We start from the raw sequence: 24,008 nt of genomic DNA, 5'->3' as shown, positions 1-24,008 counted from the left end.
ATGTTCTTATTACTGTGTACAAAAAATATACATGGGAAACGTTCCCATATACTCATACAGCTAATTCTGTGCATATCTCTCTCTCTGTGTGTGTGTGTGTGTGTGTGTGTGTGTGTGTGTGTGTGTGTGTGTGTGTGTGTGTGTGTGTGTGTGTTTAAGGGCATTGTGTAGTTGTCAGCAAATGTATATCCCTTGAGGGCCATGTCTCGCCATTTTCAAGTGAATTGTTCACACAGGTTACAGAGGGTCAATCTGATGAGATGAAGACGTCATGTTCATGGTCATCTGATTAAATCAGCCAGTGGATAATGTTTTCTTGACAGTGGCGGGAGGATAGAGTAAAGGAGAATATAATTTTATTGTCAAACTTGCTGTATTTCTGGTATCTGGATACTGCGCTGTGTCGTGCATGTTCAGTTCTTAACATTTTTTCTCCTTTTTATCAGACTTTAAAAATCCTGTGTTGTGCTTTTGTGATTTTTTTTCCCCAGTTAAAATTGGTTTCATTAAATAGTTTTTTTTTCCCTTTCCCCCACTGCTGGAAAGACCTTGCTGGCAATCCGGGCATTTATTCCAAGAGTCATCTATGTAACACATTTATGTGATGTTTCAAACAAGTGTTTCTTCAGCTAATAATAATGTTCTAATAATCTTAGCAAGCATAGCACACTGAATATTTGCAAATGCAAAAATGCAGTTGAGTCTTCATGTATTGCCTGCGACGACGTTGTTGGCATTATGGGATGCACATCAAAAATACAAAGTTATGATGCAAGTCATTTATGATCCACTTGCATGTGTGGCAGCAGTGCTTTCATGTAAATGACTGCCCTATAGCTTCACTTATCCTAAATGCTGGCTTTACAGTGACTCTGAACGGCAAGTTAAATTCCACAAAGGAATTGAAAAAGGAGAAAGAGCTATTACTGCCATTAAAATGTTGCTGCTGGGTTGTATCAGATAAGTGGTTAAGACACCATATGCCTACAAAGACCCTCGTTTGATTCAAACAGGGGACCTTTGTTGTATGTCACAGTCTGCCTCAATCAGTGTTTATGTCCTGTTTTTTTCTGTTTAAAGAGAATCCTAAAAATACCAGATGAATTGAGAGTGTTAAATGGACATAGTGCTTGCCTGAGTCCTCATTAACGTGTTGAGCAGGAAAAACAACAACCCCACCAAACCAGCAGAAGTGGAAGTAAACTGGTCAGTAGCCTCACAGAGACAGTTCATTGTTGTCCATCCCTTTAAAAGCTGGTGACAATTATGCCCCATGACCCTTGGCCATGCCACAGAACTGAAGATGCTCTGTGGAAGCAAATCATTAGTCCAGTCTGTGGTGCGCTTGTGTCCATGTGGTCCAGGACACTTCCGAATGCAAGGCCTGTTGTTTAGAACAGAGGCCCGGGTTCAACCCAAAGATGGAGGAAAATCGACAGGCAGATTTCTCCACGTAGCTCGTGTATGTCCATGCAGCCTCTGCTACTCACACCAATGAGCTTTTTGCAGCACAGACATCAGCACCAGCATGTTAGCTCATGCTGCAGATGTTTGATGTTATGTTTGATTGTATTGCCTTTCAGTGAATTTCTCACAGATCTTTTGACAATGGGCATCAGTATGACATATGGGTTATCCCATGTCTTAATGACAGACCTGCAACACTAATAAGTCTGTTAACTTGCACAATTAGCAGTTCTGTCCTGGAACAAACAGGCTAAACCTTTTTTTTGTTGTCAGTTCTGGAGGGATACTGCTGGATACTCCAGAAGTGAATTCACATAACTTGCAAATCTACTTTCTTTATGGAAATACATGAAATGCAAATCGAATGATTTATTAGAAGGATTGCTGTATTTCTGTAATCTATCCAAGCTGAGTAAGTTTAGCAGAATTAAGGCAAATAGATACAAATAGATACTTTGTCGTGATACTAGTTTTTCTGTTCTTCCTGTTCTTCACTTTGCTGTGATATTGAGTGTTTAATTCCTGTTTTCATTATGTTAACATTCTTATGCTGAGTTTCAGTTTGGCAATTCTGGTTATGGTTCATGTGTTTATTTTTATTTTTATAATAGTTTTACTTCCCTCAGTGTTTATGAGTTTTATGTTCAATTTAAGTTATTCACAAAAATGTAAATCACATTGTATCTTATTCACATTTTCACATTGATTTAAAATTTTCTTTTCTTTTTTCCTCTGGAATGATTTTATAACAATGGTTTTGAAAAGTTCTATACAAATAAAATATCATTATTATTATTATTATTATTATTATTGTTATTATTAGTAGTATGTTTTCTTCTCTCTCTCTTTAGTATTTTCTCTTTTCCCTGGGTACTGTTTCTGTTGTTTGCCACACCTTAGTTTGCCCCACCACCTGCATGGTTGCCTTCTGCCCTCTGTGTACATGTAATGTTGCCTTTTTTCAAGGTTCATGTTTGCTTTTTTACTGCTATATGTTGTTCTTTTCATCTTTTCATTCCCTGGCTCCCTCTGTTTATCTTTATTGATTCCTGTTTGTTCCTTGTGTTTTTGGATTTCTGTTTTCAGTTGGAACTTTGTTTACACTGAACCTTTTTGGCTGTAAGTCTTGCTTTTTGATGAAATATTATGCCTCACTTGAAGAGTTTATGACAAACTTGGTTGATTAATGGAAATTTTGATTTTTTTTTTTCTTTCATTGTCCTCATCTGGCAGTTGAGATTGGTTATTATTGCTAACTGACACAGTTCAGGTTTCTGCTAATAACAGTAATAGTAAGAGCACTGTTTAAAAACAGAGAGCATAATTCCAATCCTAATTGCATCTAAAGTTAATAACTTTGGACTTTAATACTGAATCTTAATGGTGTTCAGAGCAACTGCTTTGAATTTGTCAAATTCCATCAACACTGAAGCTGAGAGGCACCAGCAATATCAGTTGTAGTAACTTTTCAGGGGCATCTATTAAATTTTTAAGAGTTGGCTAGGAATTTACTATATACTTTTTGCTATATCCAATAAAATGAAATGACTGTACTCTTACTAATGCTGCAGTTTTAGAATGTATTGACTTTGATATTCCTAAAATATGTACTTTAGAGAGAATCAGATTTTTAAAGTCGCAAGAAGAAGCAAAAGTTGAGAGCGAGGCTTTGTGTTTCTTTCATTAAAAATAACAAAGAATGAAAACAAGAAAAAAAAACTTACAGTCCATCATATACTTATGTATAAGATGCCAATATTCCAATAGGACACGCAAAGGAGCATCTCCCTCGTTAGAGCTTGTTAAAATCTCAGAGGTCGTTAGGGCCCCGAGGCTCATTAGAGTCGGTAGAGATGAATGGGGAGGACTGGTCTTGGGAGGCGTGGAGGCTACTTGGGAGCCCGCCAAGACAGCTTCACTCAGTGAACCCTTTGTCAGGCCTGTCAAAACCTTTTCATCACAACTCAGCTGTTTACTGTAAAACACGCTGATCATTATGAACAGGCCAGAGGCTGACACAGAGAATAACAATGAACATGGCAAATCAATATTCTCCTGTTCATTTCAAAAAGAAAGTTTTCTTCATGCTCTATATGTCATCATTTCATTTCATAATCACATGTATTTGACAAGCATTTGATTTATACCGGCATTAGTGTGAAGGGCATTAGTGAGCAGGGGCTTTCACACTCACAGTTGCTCTCATCATTTTTTAATATGAAGGGTTACTGTTATGAACGGATAGATTTTAACGGCAACTGCAATCTTTTTCTAAACCTGAACATTTTTAGTGCCTAAACTTAACCAGCAAGTGGAAGATAGAAACGAATCAGGGACATCAGTCAGGAACTCCTGCTGACAAACCTGCAAGCACGTGCCACTATCTGAAACCTCTTTATGCAGACTTTGTATGTGGGATGTCACAACACCAGAAATCTGGTCGAAGGCTCTAAATACCTGAAGAATTACACGATGCTCATTACCCAGCTCAACAGCTAAACAAAATGATCATCAAAACAAAAATAAACTCCTATATTGAAAATACATTTTAAAACATTGATATAGTGGAAGATCAAAATGTTAAATCATATTTTTCAAGGCTACTGCTGATACAGTGCCAAGACTTTAGCATAAGCATTTAATGTTAGCAGGTGTGGCAGCTATCGAATGGTACCATAACTGTGTGTCCCGGTGACATCCCTGCTATCTATGCCGTAGGATGAAAAGGGGTTGGCTTTGCACAGCTTCACTCTATTCACATCTTAGCTAGCCTGAGGTTGTCACTTGGGATAATATTCCAAGGTAGGTTTTCCATCCACCCATCCATCCATCCATCCATCTTCCTCCACTATTAAATTCAGGGTCCTTTCACAACAAGACATATGTGGTATTTCTTGAAAACAGTTAATTGGTAGAATCTATTGTGTTTCGTATCATCAGCTGATATATAGCATTAGCAATATTGAACTGCAATAGTATTACAGTAATGCATTAAAACAAGAATAGCTCAACTAAGTAAAAGGAAACTGAAGTCATAATTTCTTTAATATGTGAAGGTCAGCCAGTCCTTAACTTTTAAGAACGTTTAAGTGCAGTTTTGTATTTTGCTCTATTTTGATCTCCACACAGTGGCAATATGGCCCACTAATATAATTAACCATTGATACTGCCATGTGATACAGTGGTAATACATAATATTATGAGGCATTACAATCAAGTTCCACCTCTCATCTCTGTACATGAGGGGAGTGACGATAACAGCTGCACTTAGTCTTAGAAGCCTGATGGGCACACCTTCAGCATCCAGTGACAACCCTTTGACAAGAGCGGAGCAGTGCAGAAAATAATAACCTTCAGCCCAGTAAAGTGAAAGGGAAAAAAAGCCACGAGTTTGGATGATTGATGGCTCCTTGTGAACATGCCATCCAGTGAATGATAATGCACCTCAGTCTCATCTTTTATCACTGTGCAGGGTGTAAAATGTGTGCATCTCTGTGTGCCTTTTATGATTCAGGACTGAATATTTATGCTTAAAGTGTGTGTGAATCATTACTTGGCCTGGAAATTAAGGCTGAAATCCACATCATAAGTCAGTTTTCTTGTTTACTGGCTAGCTGATGATTTTCTCTTTCTTTGATTGGACTTTTTCCCAAATTAATGGACGTGTGGTTCTGACTTGCTGGACTCTTTCCCATAACCTCCTCTGCTTAACTGCATCAACCACCCCAGCTCCACTTTGTATGTCATATAGATTAGTATATACTGTTATTTTTATTTTTAAAAAACTGATTTTGTCATTTTAAGTCATTATAGTGTTGCTACCATAACTAGCAGCAGAAATATATATTAATCAGTGTCATCAATGTAAAACGTCACTTCACTTTTAGATTACCACCTTTCAAAATATGGAGCTGCTGTCCTTGACAAGTGCCAACAGCAGATGTTCTGAACAAGCAAGATGGAAAATAGGACAGGTGACACATCAAATAAATGCAGTCAGACAACATCATGATCTGAAGTATATGTTTGCATATAGCATATAGGTGCTGGTGCAATTGCTGCTACGCTCGGAGTAGTTTTTGCTATTATACTTGTTAATTAGTGCAAATCTAAATTTCCAATCCCCACCCTAACCGGTCACAACTGAGCCTGGTTCCGCTGGAGATTTCTTCCTGTTAAAGGGGAGTTTTTCCTTCCCACGTTTGCCAGAATCCTTGCTCATAGGCTCTCATCTATTTGTCGGTGTTTCTCTATATTATTGTAACGTCTAGCTTACAATATAAAGCACCTCAAGCAAGCTCTCGTTGTGATATTGGGCTATATAAATAAATGGAATTGAACTGAACTGAACCCTATCTTCTTCTGTAGATTATTGTTAGAGCACTTGATGACACTTCAATAGATACTGACACAGACTGAACACAGATAAGGGCACATTGGCAAGTCTCAACAATCTCAACTAGTAAATCTAAACTTTGGGTTTCAGCATCTTACCAGCTAAACTTTTCTTACTTCTCAGAGTTACAATGATTTACTACTAAATGAGGTCAGTTGAGTGTTTTCTATAGTGGTATTTTTGTGTAGTGCAGCATCTCTGCTGTCTAGGGCTAAACCTTGATTACTTGACACTCACAACTGAAAACAGTCATTGATGTGATACTTCTTCGAATGCACAGTTGATGCATTTTAATGTAAATTCCCCAGGGAAGTGTCTGTATGGTCATAAAACACTGGCAGGTATTTGGACGTCCAAACGGAAACCTCTTGCTCAACTTATTATGATGATATCAATGTTACTCAGTCCCATAATAAAGAGACACGTGTGTAGAAATTTAGCATAATATCTTAAATTTGAAATTAATTTTTTTGTGTTTCCTGTTGGGTTGCTTCATGTAGGTGGAAATTCTGTACTGAGGGTTGGACATTGCTAAACTGACACTCAATGCTGAACCAGCGATGGCTTTCTAGTGATTTGGTGGATGTTAGTCAGTTAAAGGAAAAAGATTTATCTGTAGTCACAAATAATACCATGTAACGGTCCTGAAATAGTGTAATGTCATGATCCTGCTAAAGCACCGGTTAAATATTTTTAGCTGTATCCTATTGTAATAATGCTAATATTCTTTGATTCTCGGCTTTCATTCCTATTATGATACACTTGATTGATTATGTGTGTATGTTCATATCTACCCCTGTTTGGCATATTACATGACATTCATCAGTGCAGTGTATGATGCAGACATCCCAGATGTTTCACTCGTAGGGAGTCTGTGATCTCTGGCCTAACAGCAGAGTGACACAACAACACACAGATGGTTTCCTCTTTCCTTCATCACTGTGTTTAGATTGGAATTAGCTGCTGCACTTCATCAATTATGCAGTGAGGCAGCTTCATCATTGCTGCGCTGATTCTTTTTTCTCCAAAACCAACTGCCAGGTGATGTGGTGGAGGATGTGCGTAGTACCGGTTTATTCAGAATGTTTAAAACTGATATTACATACGTGACATTTTCCCCTGTTTAGTTTATCGATTTTTAGTTCAACTACTAGCTTCTCTAACTGAAACCACAAAATGCATATGTCCAGTGCAAATGCACTTCATAGGCAGAGGTGGAAAAAGTACAGACATTCTGTACTTAAATAGAAGTACAGATACTTGTGTTAAAAAATACTTTAAGTACTAAGTAGTAAGTATGTTTTTTTCAGTCGAGTAAGAAAGTAAGAAAGAGTAAGAAAGTAGCTTGTTGAAGGAAAATTCCACCATTCCACCATGCAAAGGTAACTGAACCTTGTACTATATTACTATATTAATAAAATAATATTAGTACACGAGAATAAAAATATGATTCCAATCTTAATTCTAATTCTAATGGATGTGCAGCTGTGAAGGCCTCCACACATGAACAGTAAAATGAGTACAGTCAGGGGTTAAAGTGGAATCTGGCATGTGGAAGAACCCCAAGACTGCAGTCTAGTGAATTCAACAAGATGTCAACAGTTTCACGAGCCATCATGGCTGATTTCCATTTCATACACTAACAGTATGAGGTCTTTATACTAGACAGTACTGTTGATACGTTGAGTGAATTAATCTAAGCATCATCATCTTAAATCTAAATGAGTTTACTTCACTGATGTAAACCCAGACTGGTCATAAGGAACCGCAGCCACTGTGCACGAATAAAAATAAAATAAATTCACATTCAATTCACAACAAGCTAACTTTGTTATGTCCCATACAAACTAACCAGTAATTTAACGCAACATTTAAATAAAAATAAAAAAATAAAATAATAAAATGGTTGCACAAAAGCAACCATTGATTTACGCTAAGTATTTATTCATTTAGGCAGCCATTAATTTACTTTACTTTTTACTTTACTTGACTGAACCCTTGAAATTCCTTATAAAGACTGTTCAGCATTTTGAACATCAACTAGCGGTTGTGTCTGTCTGCAGTGGTGTGGCGTGAAGTTGTGTGTTGACTGAAGGATATTGATACTGTTGCAAATGAGTACGTAATCTGATTGTTTTTAGCGCTCATTGGTATCTGAGAAAACCCTAGCAGCAGCTCTACTCTGGAGTCTACTTACTTCTCGTCACTGAGTATTTCCTCTAACAATTGTTTGGAGAAAGCTTTGTCATGATGTCTGGTATCTTATTCTTTTTAGTCAGTGCCCACACCTCGTGGTCTTAGGTGACGGTAGATCAACCATTTAATTGATTCTATTGTCTCAGTACTTTTGTTACTCTCCAGCTTCATTCCCAAACTTCAGACTTGGCAGCTAATTCTGAGCCACTTTGTACTCAGGTGCAGTCTAGACTGAGCGGGACATCATCATAACCAGAGGAGTAATCTTCTCAACATGAAAATTTAAATTCTAAAAAGCAAAGTCAGGCACCATCAAATTCAAAGAGTGACTGATATTTTATTGATGATACAATAAACCAAATCTCTGTGAGTTAAAATAATGAAACAGGAAAATATTGTAGTTTTACAGGAATATACAAGGTCTAATTTGCTGGTAAAATTAATATATTAGAAAGGCCCAATTTGGAAAAGACTGTAATGTAACATAATTGAATTCACTGGCCACTAAACTCTATCTAGCCACACTGAGCAGGAACGTGAAGCTTTACCTATGTAACTAAATCCCAGTTAATGCACTGGTACTGTTGACTAAAAGGAGACTAAACACATCACCATTCTTTCTGGAAGAGATATGATATATAACACTCTTTCTGTGGGTTATACATCCATCCCCAACCTTGATAATAGTGAGTTTGATCCTCGTTATGAAAGCAGATGATTATGCATATGGAGCACTGTGAAATTAGCTTCTATTGTTTGATTCTTGCATTTCTCTTTTAAAGTGTGAACTGGCTCAGTGATACGACCAAAAAAAAAAAAAAACTCATGCTAATCCTTACATCCCTCTCTGCCTGCCTCCACCCGTTCCCTTTCTCCCTCCGTCTCTCTTGCTGGATTTCCTCTGTTTTTTTGTCTTGCTGTGGGGGAGACAAAGGGAACAAAAGAATGAGAGGAGACAGTAAGCTTCCCGTCCACTATAGTGGAGTGGTGGAGTGGAGCTCTCAATAGAATGCTGGGCAGACTGGATGGACTGGTGCTATGAGAACTAGGCCAGAGGACTGTTGATAGTACCCCAGAGTCTAGAATCAGAACTGGATTAAATGAAGGATTACTAGAAAAAAAAGAGTGAAAAGAAATATATATATTGCTGAAAGATTAAAGCACAGTTTGTCTACCTTTTGATATTTGCACAACTATCAAAAAGTAAGTTTTAATTCAGCTAAAAAAAATAAACAGGAAACTGTATCCATCAAATGTACACCTGAGAATCATATAATCATTCTATGGGTTCATGTCACTTATTGTTCTTGTCCACATTAATGAAATTCAAACCAAATGGCCTTCTTAATGTATCCTGATCATACTGAATTACCAATATGTTTGTTTTGTAGGAACTTCTGTAGCTGGCCACAAATGTCTTTTTCTGCAGCAGGAGTTGTACTTTCAACATCCCCAAGCATACAAGGGTCCACTAGAGTCCAAGTAACATAAATATTGTCATCAGAGAGTGTTCATAAGGCTCTCTGAAGATATACATTCTCCAAGTGGAATAAAAAGTAGTAGCATGTGTGTGTAGTGCCCACAGTTGTCCACAAGGATGATATTATTCTGTTTGTTTGTTTGTTTTTTAAATAAATACAGCTCACCATTTTGATATTTTAGTTATTTAACGTATAGACTCATGCAAAGTCTTGTCAGTCTCGTGCATTTTTTAGAACTTGTCTGTAGATGACACCACGGTCTAAATCCTACTTAACTTGGATTTTTTTTGAGTGATTTTCCAGCATGCAAAGAAAAAGAAGTCAATGGAGGAATCATCAGATTGATGATAAAAAATAAAGCTCAAACTCTACAGCCCTGAACTTAAAATGTCCAAGAAGGCAAATGTCTACTTTAATTGCATTGAAGATTAAACAGTTTTTATGCTTGGTGATTTCACTATGAGTAAGTGCAGTGTAGCTGACTCCCCGCATGCTCTATCCAGGCAGCACTGTCGCCAAACTGAGTATTTCCAGTAGCCAGAATGCATTTGAACTGGAATGCACTGCGTGTAAGGACGGGAAATTCGGATCATGACCCCAGACGTTGACTTCTAACTCACTGTTTCAATTGCAGCAATTTACTCTGTGTTTAGAAACTCAAAAAGTGATGAGTCCTTGCAAAGATCAGGAGAACTGGCATTATCTCTCCATCCATTTTCCTCCACTAATCCAATCGACGGCCATGAATCTTGCCCTATCAGCTTGGCTAGGCTCTAGTTAAAAAGTGGGTTTCACCATGGACAGGCTAATTAAAAGTATTTCACTTCATAGTATCAATGCACTAAGGCTTTTCTTTTTTGTGTTTTCATGTTCTACCTATGCCTGCGTGGATATTTTCTAGGTGCACTGGCTTTCCTGAGCAGTCCAAATTAAGCAGGTTAAGTTGACAGATGATCCTAAATTAGTTTTGTTGTTTGTTTGGACTGTTGAGCAGCTACAACCCTTTATGTGACAAGAACCGGACAACTTTCCTGTCCCAAAACTTCAGCAACTGGTCCCTTCAGTACTCAAATTTCTACAGACTGTTGTTAAAAGAAGAAAGAATGCTATGCTGTGGTAAACATGGCCATGTACGCACTTTTGGGAAACACTGAAAACATTTGTTTTCTGTGTTCTATTGTGAATAAAATGTTGGTTTATGAGGTTTGCAAACTTGTTTTTACATTTTACACAGTGTCCCAACTTCTTGTAATTTGTATTGTATTAAGAACATACACTTTTGAAGCTCAGACTGGATACTTATATATATGCTTTCGCAACACACATTTACTGTAAAAAGGATTTTTTTAACAAAGGAAAAACACCCAAAACAACTGCTTACCCTGTCCACCACTAACAGTGCTTTCTGATAACTACTAGATGTTCCATGACAATCAGTATAACATGGAAACAGGGATACCGCTAATTAATTAATTGTCACCACTAATTAACTCAAAGCAGATGAACCTTGTTATTCAAAACTGCTAAGGATGGAGAAAAAGGAAAGAAAATAAAACCAATCAATTAAAAAAACATGCAGTTGTTCTTTGAACGTTAATCACCATTAATTTAAAGAAAGCTACACTTTTGTGATTTGGCTTCAACATTTTGCGGTCACATTCATCATCCTGTTCTGTAAGTCCAAAAACAACTGATTGTTTAGCTTCATGAGCAAAATAGACAGATGCAGAAACTGTTGTATGACAGTGATTAGTTAGTTATCACTAAGCTATTTTCAAAGGGTTTCTATTATAATGAATGGATTTGCTTAGAGTGCAAGTCCACTCTCGATAGAACATGAAATCCAGGCAGCAGCTCAGCAGTCTAACCACATTCGGTTTTGCTACATCCACAAAAAAAGAAGCAATAAAGGAAAAAGGAAGGAAGGGAGGCTATAAAGGAAGAGAGAAAGACAAAGTGTCGAGGTGAAGTGGAGCTTGAAATTTCTGTTATGATATTCTATAAAAGGAACACAAAACCATTCTAATTACATGATTATGCACACGCTCAGCTGATACATGGCCGATCCAATGTCTTTAGAATTTGACCCATTTTTAAACAACTGACTAACATGAGAGGAAGACGGCTGGGATAAAGTTTAGTGGTGCTATGTTTACAATAAATGGATGGCTGTTGTGTCTGTGTACGTGAGCAAGAGGTAATCGTGCATGCCCTGTTGATGTTTTTGTGACACAGGAAGTGGTGATGTAACAGTATACAATCCCAGAGTTTTTTCGCACACTCACTGTCTCCCACTGTCTGTGTCTCCCACACTCTGATGTATTTGCCCCTCGGCCACAGTGATGTTCCAAGTCCCACAATCATCTGAGAGCAGTGGTTATGGTCGCGGTCTTTTAGCTCTCTGGTTGAGACAAACATACACGCAACGACATATTTAGGGAGCAAGAAGCTGTGCAGGCCCAGGGAATTTTAATCTCCTTAAATGCAAAAGTCCACACATGTGTCACTGACCCTGTTTTTGTAAGAATATTTTAAATCTTAGCCTCATAGGTTTTAAGTGTCAACTAAAGAAAAGTACCAATTGTGTAATCACTGGTTTTGTGTGTGTGCAGGCAGCACGGTGGCACAGTGGTTGGCACTGTTGCCGCACAGCAAAAAGGTCCTGAGTTCAATTCCACCATCAGGGGTCTTTCTGTGTGGAGTTTGTGTGGGTTCCTCCGGGTACTCCGGCTGTCTTTGGACAGCATTCCTCCCGCTGTCCAAAGACATGCAGCTTGTGGGTTAATTGGATAATCCGAATTGCCACTAGGTGTGAATGGCTTTCTGTCCCTGTGTGTTGGCCCTGCCACAGACTGGCGACCTGTCCAGGGTGTACCCCACCTCTCGCCCTATGACAGCTGGGTTAGGCTGACCCTGAAAAGGATAAGCGGAAGCGAATGGATAGATGGTTTTGTGTGCTTTTTTTCAAGAAAGATGCCTATTATGCAAAATCTTGATGCTATTTTTGAGTATCCAGTAAATCCAGTGTCAAATTACTTTAGCTGTTGGCTCACCTGATACCTTTCTATGAATTCAATCGTTTTTATTTGTTATTTAGCTAGACTAGCTGTTTAGCCTGTTGTGTCTGACTTAATCAATGTCATATCTTTTGTCACTGATGCCTTCTGGCTCGGTCCTGAAAGTCTGGGTCCCGCTCTCCCCACGTTTCACATGGAAGGGCCTGTATTTGTATAGCGCTTTTCTAGTCCCTAAGGACCCCAAAGCGCTTTACACAACCTGTCATCCACCCATTCACACACACATTCACACACTGTATAAAAAAGCAATTTAGACTACGATTCATGTTTAGCCATATATTTGTATAGCATTTAATTCCATGCACCTTAAATCCATAGCAAAATTAGAATCAACAATTAAAACAGCATGCATGTCTTTGGATTGCGGGAAGAAGCTGGAGTACCCAAAGAGAACCAACACAGGAATGCTGAAAACATGTAAATGCCACACAGAATGGCCTCGAGACCAAACCCAAAGCCTCCATGCTGCCATCTGAATATTCAGTGCCACTATCCCACAGAGACAGTCTTCATTTAATCTGGAAGCTACTGATCATACCTCATACCTCACAGCAGCATACAGTGTGTGTCCTGCATTTTAAGAAGCTGAAAGCAATCACACGCATCCTTACTCAGTCTTCATACAGTAACTTACCACCAAATTTTTATTGGATTGAAATTGCACAAATATGCTAATAAAGTGAAGGATTCCCCTCGTGTGTATGTATGAGTGTGTGTGCGAGGAGGAGGGCATCGCTTTGGTTTATCTTCCAGCCACACTATTTAAGCTCCTGCAAAGGGAGGGTGCAGGGTTACTGTGTGTGTGTGTGTGTGTGTGTGTGTGTGTGTGTGTGCGTGCGTGCGTGCGTGCGTGCGTGCGTGCGTGCGTGCGTGTGTGTGTAGAGGGTAGAGGGAGTAGCTTTCAGTACCAAGGGGAAATGGTACTGTGATTTCAGACCAAATTAAGCCACATCAAACAGGCCAGATCAAAGAGTATACAGGCCTTACTGTCTGTGCCAGGCTGACATCACGACAGGATACCCCACCCCCCAGAAACACACAAAAACATCCACTTCCTCCTTCTTTCCTTCACTTTCATTTTTTCATTATCCCCTCCATTTCCTCGAGTTTCTATTTTACACTGGCAGATTTCTCATATTTCACTGTTCCTGTAAAGACATTTTTGACCTCATGCTGATATAAATACACCCGCCAACCACCGGCACGCACAATTTGCAAGCATTTAACAGGGTTATAGGTTAACCTGGATCAAGTATAATGTAATATGTGCTGGGGGTGTGTGATAGAGGAATCATCGAGTCTTAAGAAGTGCTAGGAGGATGGGGGAGTAGCATCCATTAAGACACCGTTTCAGCTTTGAATTGTGTTAACGATCTTGGCTGTTCTAGTCAGACCCTTTGATGCTGCCTGATGCCAGTGGCTGTCAAGTCTTCTCTATATGTGTGTGTGCGCATTTGTGTGTGTCTGTGTGTTGGAAAGATGGATTAGATGGCTGCATGAGGAGGAGAGGGGGTTGATGATGAAGGACGGGGTGAAGCGGGGGTGAAAAAGGGATTGGGGGATGCAGAGTACCAATGGAGGAGAGAATGGAATTGGTGTGTGTGTGTGTACATGTTTAGATATCTTTGTGAGGACAGAAAAATGTCATGCTACTATACTCGTGGGGCCTAACAGTCACTTATGGGGACAAAATGCCGTCTGCACGAGTTTGAAGGCATTTTTCAGGCTCAAAATGCAGTTTTAGTATCAAGGTTACAATTAGGTTATGGTTAGGTTTAGGCTGAGGGTTAGGATTCAGATTAGGCATTCATTTTTGATGGCAAGGGTTAAGGTAAACAGCCAGCGAAAGCATTATGTCAATGAGATGTCCTCACTAAGATATGAAAACGTATGTGTGTGTGTCTGTATGGTTTTAACTTGAAAAATGTAGAGCTAAAGGACATCAAAGCATATGAAATGAAAAAGTCTGTAGTGAATTTACAACAAAGACACTTTTCTGTTATCAGAATATTTGTTTATTTTTAATTCATATTGAACATTATTGGTATCAATTTAAACACACGCATGCACAGAAACATATATAAGCAAAATGCAATGCAAAGTCTCAAAAGTAAAACTTTTTTTATTCTTCAAAAGCAACTCTTCATGTTAGAATATTATTACTACATCATTATCTTCCCACCCCATATGGAAAAGAAATAGTAAAAACTTATATGTGATTACTCATGAAAGTGGCCACTTTCTCATTACTTTCATATATTGTTTTAGTAAGTATCCAAAACATACAAGTTTCATTATATAATTTTTCAAGGGCTCTTATATCTGTTTTCACTCTTGTATGCTTTTCATACAAGTTTCACACAAGACAGATACAAACTAAGATTTATATTAAATCTTTTCCATATGGGACTTCATGTATCTTTTTTCTTCTGGCATCCTTTTTAACAAGTGTATTTTGGTTTGGTAACACATATATGCAGTAAACTTTTGTCATTAAATGATATTTTTCCATTTTAATGTGGATCCCTTTCTTTGTGTTGTCAGTGCTCCTATCCTGTGTGGGAGGACTTCAGCGCCAAGGCCACCAAGCTGCATTCCCAACTCCGGTATGCTCCACTGCACAACACACCACTGCACAGTCGACAGCTTTTGAATTATGAAAATATTAAGAGAATATTTAATGCCAGTTTCAAAACAAGACAGATTAAAGTCGAGAGAATTTGGGATTTTTTTTTTTACCTTCAGTATTTAGGCCTTTAGACTTCATTTAAAGGCATAGACTAAATATGAGAATGCAGTAGCCTGAAAAGTGGGCCTAATATAGGGCATTAAACCAGTTAATATGGGAGTGGATAACTGGGTGTTACAGTTTTAACACACTCTGAGATTTCTTGTAGGACAGTCCTAGCAAAAACTGTGGAAAGGTATATGAGTCCCACATCACAGACATGACTTTTCCACTTGCTTTTGTTCGCAACGCTGTTTCCTTCAAAATATTCACATTCTGTTTTTTCAGACATGCCCACTGTCGCATCCAAAAGATGAATCAGAAATGACAATGAATGAAATTAAAGTGTTCATCTATTTGATATTTTAGTTGTTAAAATGTTTTTATTAGTGAGAGGCCTTAGAGAAATCTTGTACCCTTTTCACTTAAATCCAAACCTCACTTAAAATGAGTTGAGGAAGTTAAGGCTTTAAAACTGACACAGCAGCAGGTATTGTTGGTACAGCTCCATTTTTATATACAGTTTTAAATATAGTCTATGTATAAATTCCATAATACCATAATATCCTAATATCATGTGAAGTCAGGCTGAAGTTTTGTCAAAATGCTTTTTTTCTGTCCATAGAACCACTGTGTTGGCTGCTGTGGCCTTCCTTGATGCCTTTCAGAAGGTGGCAGACATGGCTACCAACACCAGAGGTAGGATAACAACGTGTGTCTGCGGGTTTGTAAGAAAGAAACAGCGACTTGCTTAGAGAACTGTAGGCTCTGTGTCTTCTGTTGTTGCTTTTCTGAAATGCCCTCCACATTGCAGAACTATCAAGAGTATTATTATGTTGTTGAGATATTATCAACCAGCCTTCTAAAGAGCCATCTTACTCATGAAAGTGTTTCCAGTGTCCTCGAGGTAAACTTTGTCCCAAACTTCAAAACAAGTTTACTGCTGTTTACAGAGACAAAAACATGATGGAAGTACCTCAGAGAGGTCAATCAAATCTATTTTTGTAGCAGGATGCATTTTATCAGGCATCCCAATGCAATGGGAAACACCTTTTAAACACTGAGGCAACAGGGGACAAAAAATACGTGCATCAGGATTTTATTGCTGGGAAAGAAAAGAAATGGAAAGTATTGGTTATTATTTTTATTCCATGGAGTCTTTTTGAGACACACAAAAATAGTCCTTCATTCTTTCTTGTCAAAGTACTGTAAGAGTTTTTGAGTTATTGAGAAAGTTCTCACAGAGGTAATGTTTGAACATCAGCAACCTGCAGAATAGTTACAGTCCCCAGTACTCCAACTACTGTACCGGAGGAATAACTAAGATTTTTTCCGTATTTTCATATTGGTCATGGTGAATACACATAAAAGCCAGCATCAAGCGTCAGCATCAGTAAACCAACATGTTAATGCTGATTGGTGAGTGAGTAAAGTGTGAGTAATGCCAAATGCAGGGTGCAGAAAAACAGACCAAAATGACTAAAACTCATATCTATAAATGAAAGTGATAAGTTGTTTTTGCGTCAAATGAATCAAGTCGGTCATGTAATAGGTGTGAAATCTTCATAATTCATGAATGACACAACAGTAAGCTCAGTGTGAAGTAGGAAGTAGCTCCAGAAGTATAGCCTCAGATTGTTTTTGTACCCAATGATTTTGGAAGGTGTAGCAAAAAAATGTATTTTAGGGTGAGAAATGCTTGTAAAGCTCACTGGGTGATTGTTGCTGACAGAGGTGCAGAATGATAGTGAAGTTCTCACTTTATGTAGCAAATAAACAGCTTGAATTGTGTGCAATGCGACTACTGCACTTTAAACTTTGTCTAATTGTCATTTTTGCTACAATTCCATGGATCATGTTTCCTAAGAAGAGCTTACAAAAAATGTGCACATTATACACAGCCGGTAAAACCTGTGGGTAATGTGCCAAACAATTGTAACTTTAAACAGCTGTTTGGTTGCTTTCTAGCAAGTTGATTCACATCTTAAATTCCTAAAATGCCCATGATTAATGTTGTTACATTGTTTTTTTTCCTGCATGGTACTCAGCCAAAAATTCAACTGAGTTTATAGACTTATGGGCTATGGATTGTTTTCTTGTGTGTTTGGCTTGACACTCTTGACACACTTGATATTCTGTGCGTAGGCTTAAAGCTTGGCACAAGTTTTAAGAGAGTGTGGGATGAGAGCTAAGAAGGTCAGACAAACATTCATCGCCCACCGGCAACCACGTGAATAGTACGGTACCACTGAGGAAAGTGAGGAAGACGACCGAGACCGTAATACAGGGAATTTCTCCATCCATGTAGCTTATTAGGTGCAGCTGCCAGACAGTGTATGTGGTGTGTGTCTGCAGCCCCAGGTGGGCTCCTATAGCAGAGGATACAGGAAGATCATGCTGCTTTTACAGGCCAGACAGGAAGTCACCATGCTTTGTCAGCTCATTATATGTGCCACACACACACACACACACACACACACACACACACACACACGCGCTGAAATATAACATAAATGGTCCTGTCACAAAGATCCAGACTGTTCATCAGAGGCTCTTTCTACTTTCTATACTGATGAGTCATTCCTGTTAGAGTCCATTTGTCAGACTGCGATACAGATGCGTCTCTTTCTCAGTGTGTGATGTTCTATAATAGATTTGTTAAATGGATGCAGGCAGGAGACGGCACCAATAATGATGCTCTCTGTCTCCCTGCCACTTGCTATATCAATGTGCTACTTATTACAGTGTGTATGAATCAAGCCCAAAGGGTACTGATGATCCTGTGCTCTGCTCTAGTACTGACAGTCCCATTTGGAAGGCTGGATTGGGAATGTTTTCATTACGGCTGTCAAACAAATTTTAAGTGAACTGAAACGCTGCAAAATGTTATCAAGTGAAAAAAAAACAGGCTCCTATTATTCATGGAATATTTCTCAAAGTCTTGACAGCTAATGATTCATGTTATCGTTCACCATCTTGTGAAACTTGCCGTGAACTATTTTAGTTCTTAGAAACAGAAGAAAGAAAAGCCTTATGTGGCAGTTCATTTCGAAAACAAGTTGAAATTTTCATGCGACAGCGTGCAGGACTCCCTACCCAGACCAGCACAATGCGGCTGTTACATTTACAGCTTAATGAAGCCTCCAGTTGAGGACTTGTGAGATGTCAAACCAGGAACTCTCAAGATTTGTTCCTGGGTTTTTTTCTATTCAGATCAAATTTACTTTTGATTTTTCTGTGACTGGAGTTGTACACACAGTTGTTCACTGGCCGTTTCTGCCTGTAGTTGAAGGCTGATGTTTCAGAGACTCAGCAGCCTTATTTAATTAACAAAAGGGTTTTCTGCTGAGTCAGCACGATTTAAAAAGTTTTCTAATGATGAATTAGCCTTTAAATATTCCATCAGGGAACACGTTGTGCCGCTGAAACACACAACTCTGTACATTTTTCTACGCAGTCCCTCATAAAAGATTTCTGATTAATGATCAATTTATTCTCATCTTTCTTCCAAAAACAGGGACGTTTCAAAATGTCCCCAAACCCTTCACCGCTGCTGTACATGCCCCTCAGAGAAGGATCCCCAACTTATCTAACTAATGAAGCTGACATGTATTATTCAAAAGTATTTTATTATTTGTACTGACATGATATTTGATGTATGTTTCTCTCAAGATTAACCCTTTACAGACAAGTCATTTCTAGTGTTATTAGAGGATATTTTTATATACTTTTTATTTAATTTTACATTTTTTATGTTGAAAATCAAGTTCGGTCAAGGTGATCAAACTGACCAAAATCACGTCTTTCACTATTTGTTTGACCTGCTGATTGGTAAAATACAAAGAGTTCACTCTCTGTGATTTAGCCTGGTCACAAAAGTGTCCACTATCGTTTGCGTTCAGTGTGTATAGCTAATGTTAGCATGCTAACACTAGAAGGGGATAGCTATCAGCTATCTGATATCTGTGTGCTACAGAGTCTGCTCACACTAGCATCTAGCTGAAACCTCTATGAGTAAATAATATGTCTGGACACAGTCTGCTGTTAATACCTGATAAACACAAATAACTAAAAAGTATGTGTTTTGGTAGATAGTCTATATTTTCTTTCTTATTAGGGGTTAGATGAGGATTTGGAGAGGAAGACTAACACAGAAATGTGTGCATCTGTAAATGCTAACAGGGTGGCTTTAAAACAAAGCCACGCTCTATTTTTATATGTAAGTGGGAAAAGTCACAAACGCCAGGTAATGAATTTTTCAGTCTCGATCTATGTTTTCTCCTGGGGTCATCTATATTCATTATTTTCTCCTAACAAAATTAAAAGTGGCCACATTAGGTAAGATAAACAGTTTTCTTAGTTTTTGTCATTGTGTGTGTGTGTGTGTGTGTGTGTGTGTGTGTGTGTGTGTGTGTGTGTGTGTGTGTGTGTGTGTGTGTGTGAAAGACATTTAACAAGTGGGTGAAATCCAGCAGTAGGAAGTGAACAATTATTTGTGAATTCCCTGGTGTGGGATGAATGGGAGTGCACTTTCAGATGTGCTCTCCACCCCTGTCTTATGGCCCAAACATTCACTTTCCGCAGCGCCCCTGAGGGAAAACTGTGTTTTACATGCGAGTGTGTTTGTGTGTGTGTTTATACAAAGAGATTAACTGAAGGTTTTCCCAGCAAAACCTATTCCTTTTGTTGTTTTGGCTTTTGTTTAAGTTACAGAGTGGGCTTTTGTAGTTTTTTTTCTTAGTTCACTGGCAAACTCAAAACTGAGTGGGTAACATGGGCTCAAAGTTTTAATGCTGGAAAATATATAAAGATATTTTTCAGATGATGGAAATTATCTACAGTAACAGTTTCTACTGTCAATAAAATCTGTATAAAATTGTTGATATGCAGATTCACACCCGTTTGTTTGAATTCTTTTACTGATAATATCTGCCCACTTCTGTCACCACCCTCATATAAAGATGCAAATACAGCGATAATATTTCATGTTTCTTTTTGCAGCATGACATGAGAATTTGACGACTTGTAGAATATTTGTATTATATATTTGTTTATTTTATTTAACCTGTTGTTCTTGAAGAGATCTGGGCTGTGGCTGGAATATTCTATTTATATCATGTGTGGCAAACTTAATATTTTGTTCCATAGCGTTTATTACAGCCATTACAGCCACCTCTTTCATTTCCTGACAGAGGTGGCTGTAAATGAGACAGGATGTCATGATAATCGTAAGTCCCAAAAAAGCCTTTTGTGACTTGTCATCATGTATGAGATTTGTTGTTTTACTCATGTGTTTTATTCATGCAATATTGATGATGATGAAGATGATGATGTTAATGATGCTGAGGCATCTGTATCCACACACACCCTCCCTCATATCTGTCCTCTCTCTGCAATCACAGCAGTAAAACCTGGGTCAGTCCCAGGACTCTCACTATGCATATTTGGCACTGTGTGCAGCAATAAAGTGCCCTGTGTGTGTGTGTGTGTGTGTGTGTGTGTGTGACAGAGAGAGAAAGGGAAAAAGAGAGGAAGATGATGATCTGATGGTACAGAATGCCTGGTGGTTCTATTGCCAGGCTCCCTGCCTGCACCCAGATACGTAATGAATATCATAAATCTTTTTAATGCACACCAACACTTGTGTGCACACAATCATGCATATGCCAAGAGCCAAATTTCTCTGTTATTCTTCCGACTTGTACAGTTGCAGTTGGTGGATAAATGAAGAGATTGTGATTTAGAATATATATGATTGGATTTAGAAATACAATATGCCCACAGAACGCAAAAAGTTTTGCACTCTTTATATAGAATATGAACAACAGTGTGTGCAAACAGCAATTTTCATTGTGTTTTTATTGAGCAGTAGCATGTGTCCTACCTCCTGCATATCCATCCAGCACTCGGGTGATACCCTCGCCTAAACCACATAGAATTATTCCAAAAGTGAGAACATGGTTAATGGAGTGTGAGAAAGGACACCTTCAAACAATGTCCTGATATCATCAACTTGTGTTCTGGGAATACAAACACACCGAGAAAATCCAAATAAGCTTACGGTTCTCCTGAAGTTTGTGCACTTTGATGTCTATTATATCGCTGTTCAGTGACTAAAGTCATCAGACAAACCTAAGCACTGTAAACTAGATGGAAACAGAAGAACCTCGGTTGCATGTGTTGGCTCTCAGTTGGTGTAAAACATCATCCAGTGTGGATTGAATGCATACAGTGGCATTACACTGGAACTTTATAGTTTCATGATTTTCTAAAATAAATACGAAAGGAGAAACAAAAGTCAGGTTTATCACAACTGCAGATGGTCGAGAGGAGAGAAAACATGCTGGAAAACTAATTTCTAATGTGTTTATCTGTGTCAGTAAATCCAGAGGAAGTGAGCTGGAGGTCAGGAAGTAATGAAGTTTATGGGAAATGTGGCCTTGATTTTCAGAAAGACTAGCACTATATACCAACAATATGACATGGAGGCTGCCAATTATCCTGGCTGTGGTCTTACATGTTTACAGTAATTTTAACAAGGTAAGGTTTTTAATTGGAGCAGGGTTTATTGGTGCTTAAAAAGTGCTACACACAGCACATTTAAAAGGAGACAAAAAGAAGAAGAATGCATGTGCTGCAAATAAAGAATCTTAGATTCAAAGCACAGTGATGCAGTGTGAAGAGATGAAAGATAATTGGTTAAGGAAATGATAGAAACAGTAAAGGATTGTTCTGACCTCAGAGCAATGGAGTTATCACTGCATGAAAACACAGAGGTCCATGCTTGAGAGAGTCGAGTATAGAAAGCAATAAAGGCAGAGAATGGACAGAGGGCTGCTCTGGAGAAATGTGAGGCGGTCTTCAGTGACAGGCCTGTGCTGTCATTATAAATATGACCAAGCTCAGCTAAGACAGTGGCTGAACTTCAGCTTTACCCAGCACTGGTTTTATGTACGTGCGCATCACGTGCTGGGCACAGGCCACAAAGTGCCAGAGTGGCACCAAAACAATATCAGAGCCTGCTGGCGAGTGCAAGAGAACAGTTTTACATTGTGTTACACGGCTGCCATCTTTGAGCTCTGAATCCTGGACTCCATCACCCTCACAGTCTTTATTGTACTCGTGCAAAATCTTATCTTTTACTATAATCATTATTGTGTATATATTTCATATAAATACATACATGATATAACTTCTGTTATTCTTAAATATGGCAACATGTTGCCATTCAGCAATTAAAGATGACGACTTTCTCCAACACCCTTTACACACAATGTCTAACTATTCAGTGGTGCTCGTTTGTAAAGTAGGCTGCTGGAGATGGGCAGGTAAAAATCATATCATATTGTTTCCTTTGGCACCAATGCAGCTAAAATGTAAACATTACGTGAGGATATCTTAACAATAATTTACATGCAGATGCGATGTTACCACAGTAATTAATCAGGCATTTCATCTGCTAATGAGTAACTTTTACTGATATGGAGTCAATTTGTTGTTTTAAGTTGACTATTTACGTTTTTTGTTCTTTACTCTCCTGATGGGATTTACTGAGCTGACTGTCTAAAGAGTCATTCATGTGTGAGGGGGTGGAGATTCATATGTAAGAAACTGGCCTACTGAGACATTTTATTGCAGAAGCGCTATGAATGAAAAACTATGTGCTGCATAATAAAGGAACAGTGTTTATGTCTGTGGGTGTGTGTGGTGGTGGTGATGGTTTTATTGCGGGGGTTAATATTTTTTTATTAATCTCTTAGTAAAAGTATTCAGCACATTCTAGCTGGCAGGGTTCTCCATGCTGGCGTCAGTGACACTCCCTGTGTGTGGGGGGGAGACGTAACCTGCAGATGTGGGGCCACTTAAGTTAATACAGCTACTCAAACGCACACATGCAACTCAGCAAGAGCGTTTTCCCTTATTCAGCTTGGAGCATGGCACCTCCTCCAAGGACCACCTGCTGTTTAATACAAGTGCACAGAGATAAATCCTCTCCTCACACACACACACACACACACACACACACACACACACACACACTTTTACCTCTACATATGCAGTTCTGACATGCATATATATTAGCTCCTGGGCATGAGTGTAAACATATGTATATTATACCAGTCATGAGCACACAGACATACACAGTGGAAAGAGTATGTTAGTTGTACTCTGCGCTCCAGATACTTTTGATTTTTCATTTCAGTTGCTCGATATTTTTACATTTATAACTCTGGTGCGTGATGCATTCGTGTCTACCCATTTTCTGTCTCTGACTCTAACGTGGATCTACCCTCTCTCTTGAGCCAATCGCAGACAAGTGGGATCACATTTATGAGCTTGGTTGCCAGGCAACAAGGAGGGAGAAAGCAAGCGAGAGAGTGAGTGTGTGAGAAAAAGAGGGACGTGGTGGCAGAGAAAAAATAGCCATGTTGTTGCCAAGAGGAGAGGAGAAATCTGAGAAAGATGGTTTAATTGCCTTTCACAGACAGCATGCCATTCACGGTCAACTGGAGACGCACTGGAGCTGGAAGAGTTCATCATGCAACCAAAATGTTTGAAGCGAGATTTTGTCCTATACATAACCAGGTTAGCATCAGGTTAAGTCAGCTCTTGTCCTTACCTAAACCCCAGAGTGGTACTTAAAAACGGTGTGACATAAAAGC

The 24,008-nt window shown here is 38.7% G+C and overlaps 1 protein-coding gene across 3 annotated transcripts in view; it reads left to right on the top strand.

The window, feature by feature from the left end:
- The window catches only part of LOC146718182 (protein MTSS 2-like), a 76,867-nt gene that overhangs the window by 5,244 nt on the left and 47,615 nt on the right, over nt 1-24,008 (top strand). For all 3 annotated transcript variants that reach the window (XM_085432540.1, XM_085432477.1, XM_085432405.1), the window contains exons 2-3: nt 15,162-15,223; nt 15,971-16,044. In XM_085432540.1, the coding sequence (XP_085288666.1) occupies nt 15,162-15,223; nt 15,971-16,044 (136 nt within the window). The remainder of the gene's footprint in view (nt 1-15,161; nt 15,224-15,970; nt 16,045-24,008) is intronic.

This window comes from Copadichromis virginalis, linkage group LG1 (genome assembly GCF_057382275.1).
Source record: "Copadichromis virginalis isolate Kocher_CV1m ecotype Utaka linkage group LG1, C_Virginalis_male_GT1.1, whole genome shotgun sequence".
Taxonomy (NCBI): domain Eukaryota; kingdom Metazoa; phylum Chordata; class Actinopteri; order Cichliformes; family Cichlidae; genus Copadichromis; species Copadichromis virginalis.
Note: the sequence above shows the minus strand (reverse complement) of the source record. Positions and strands in the feature narration are given on the sequence as shown.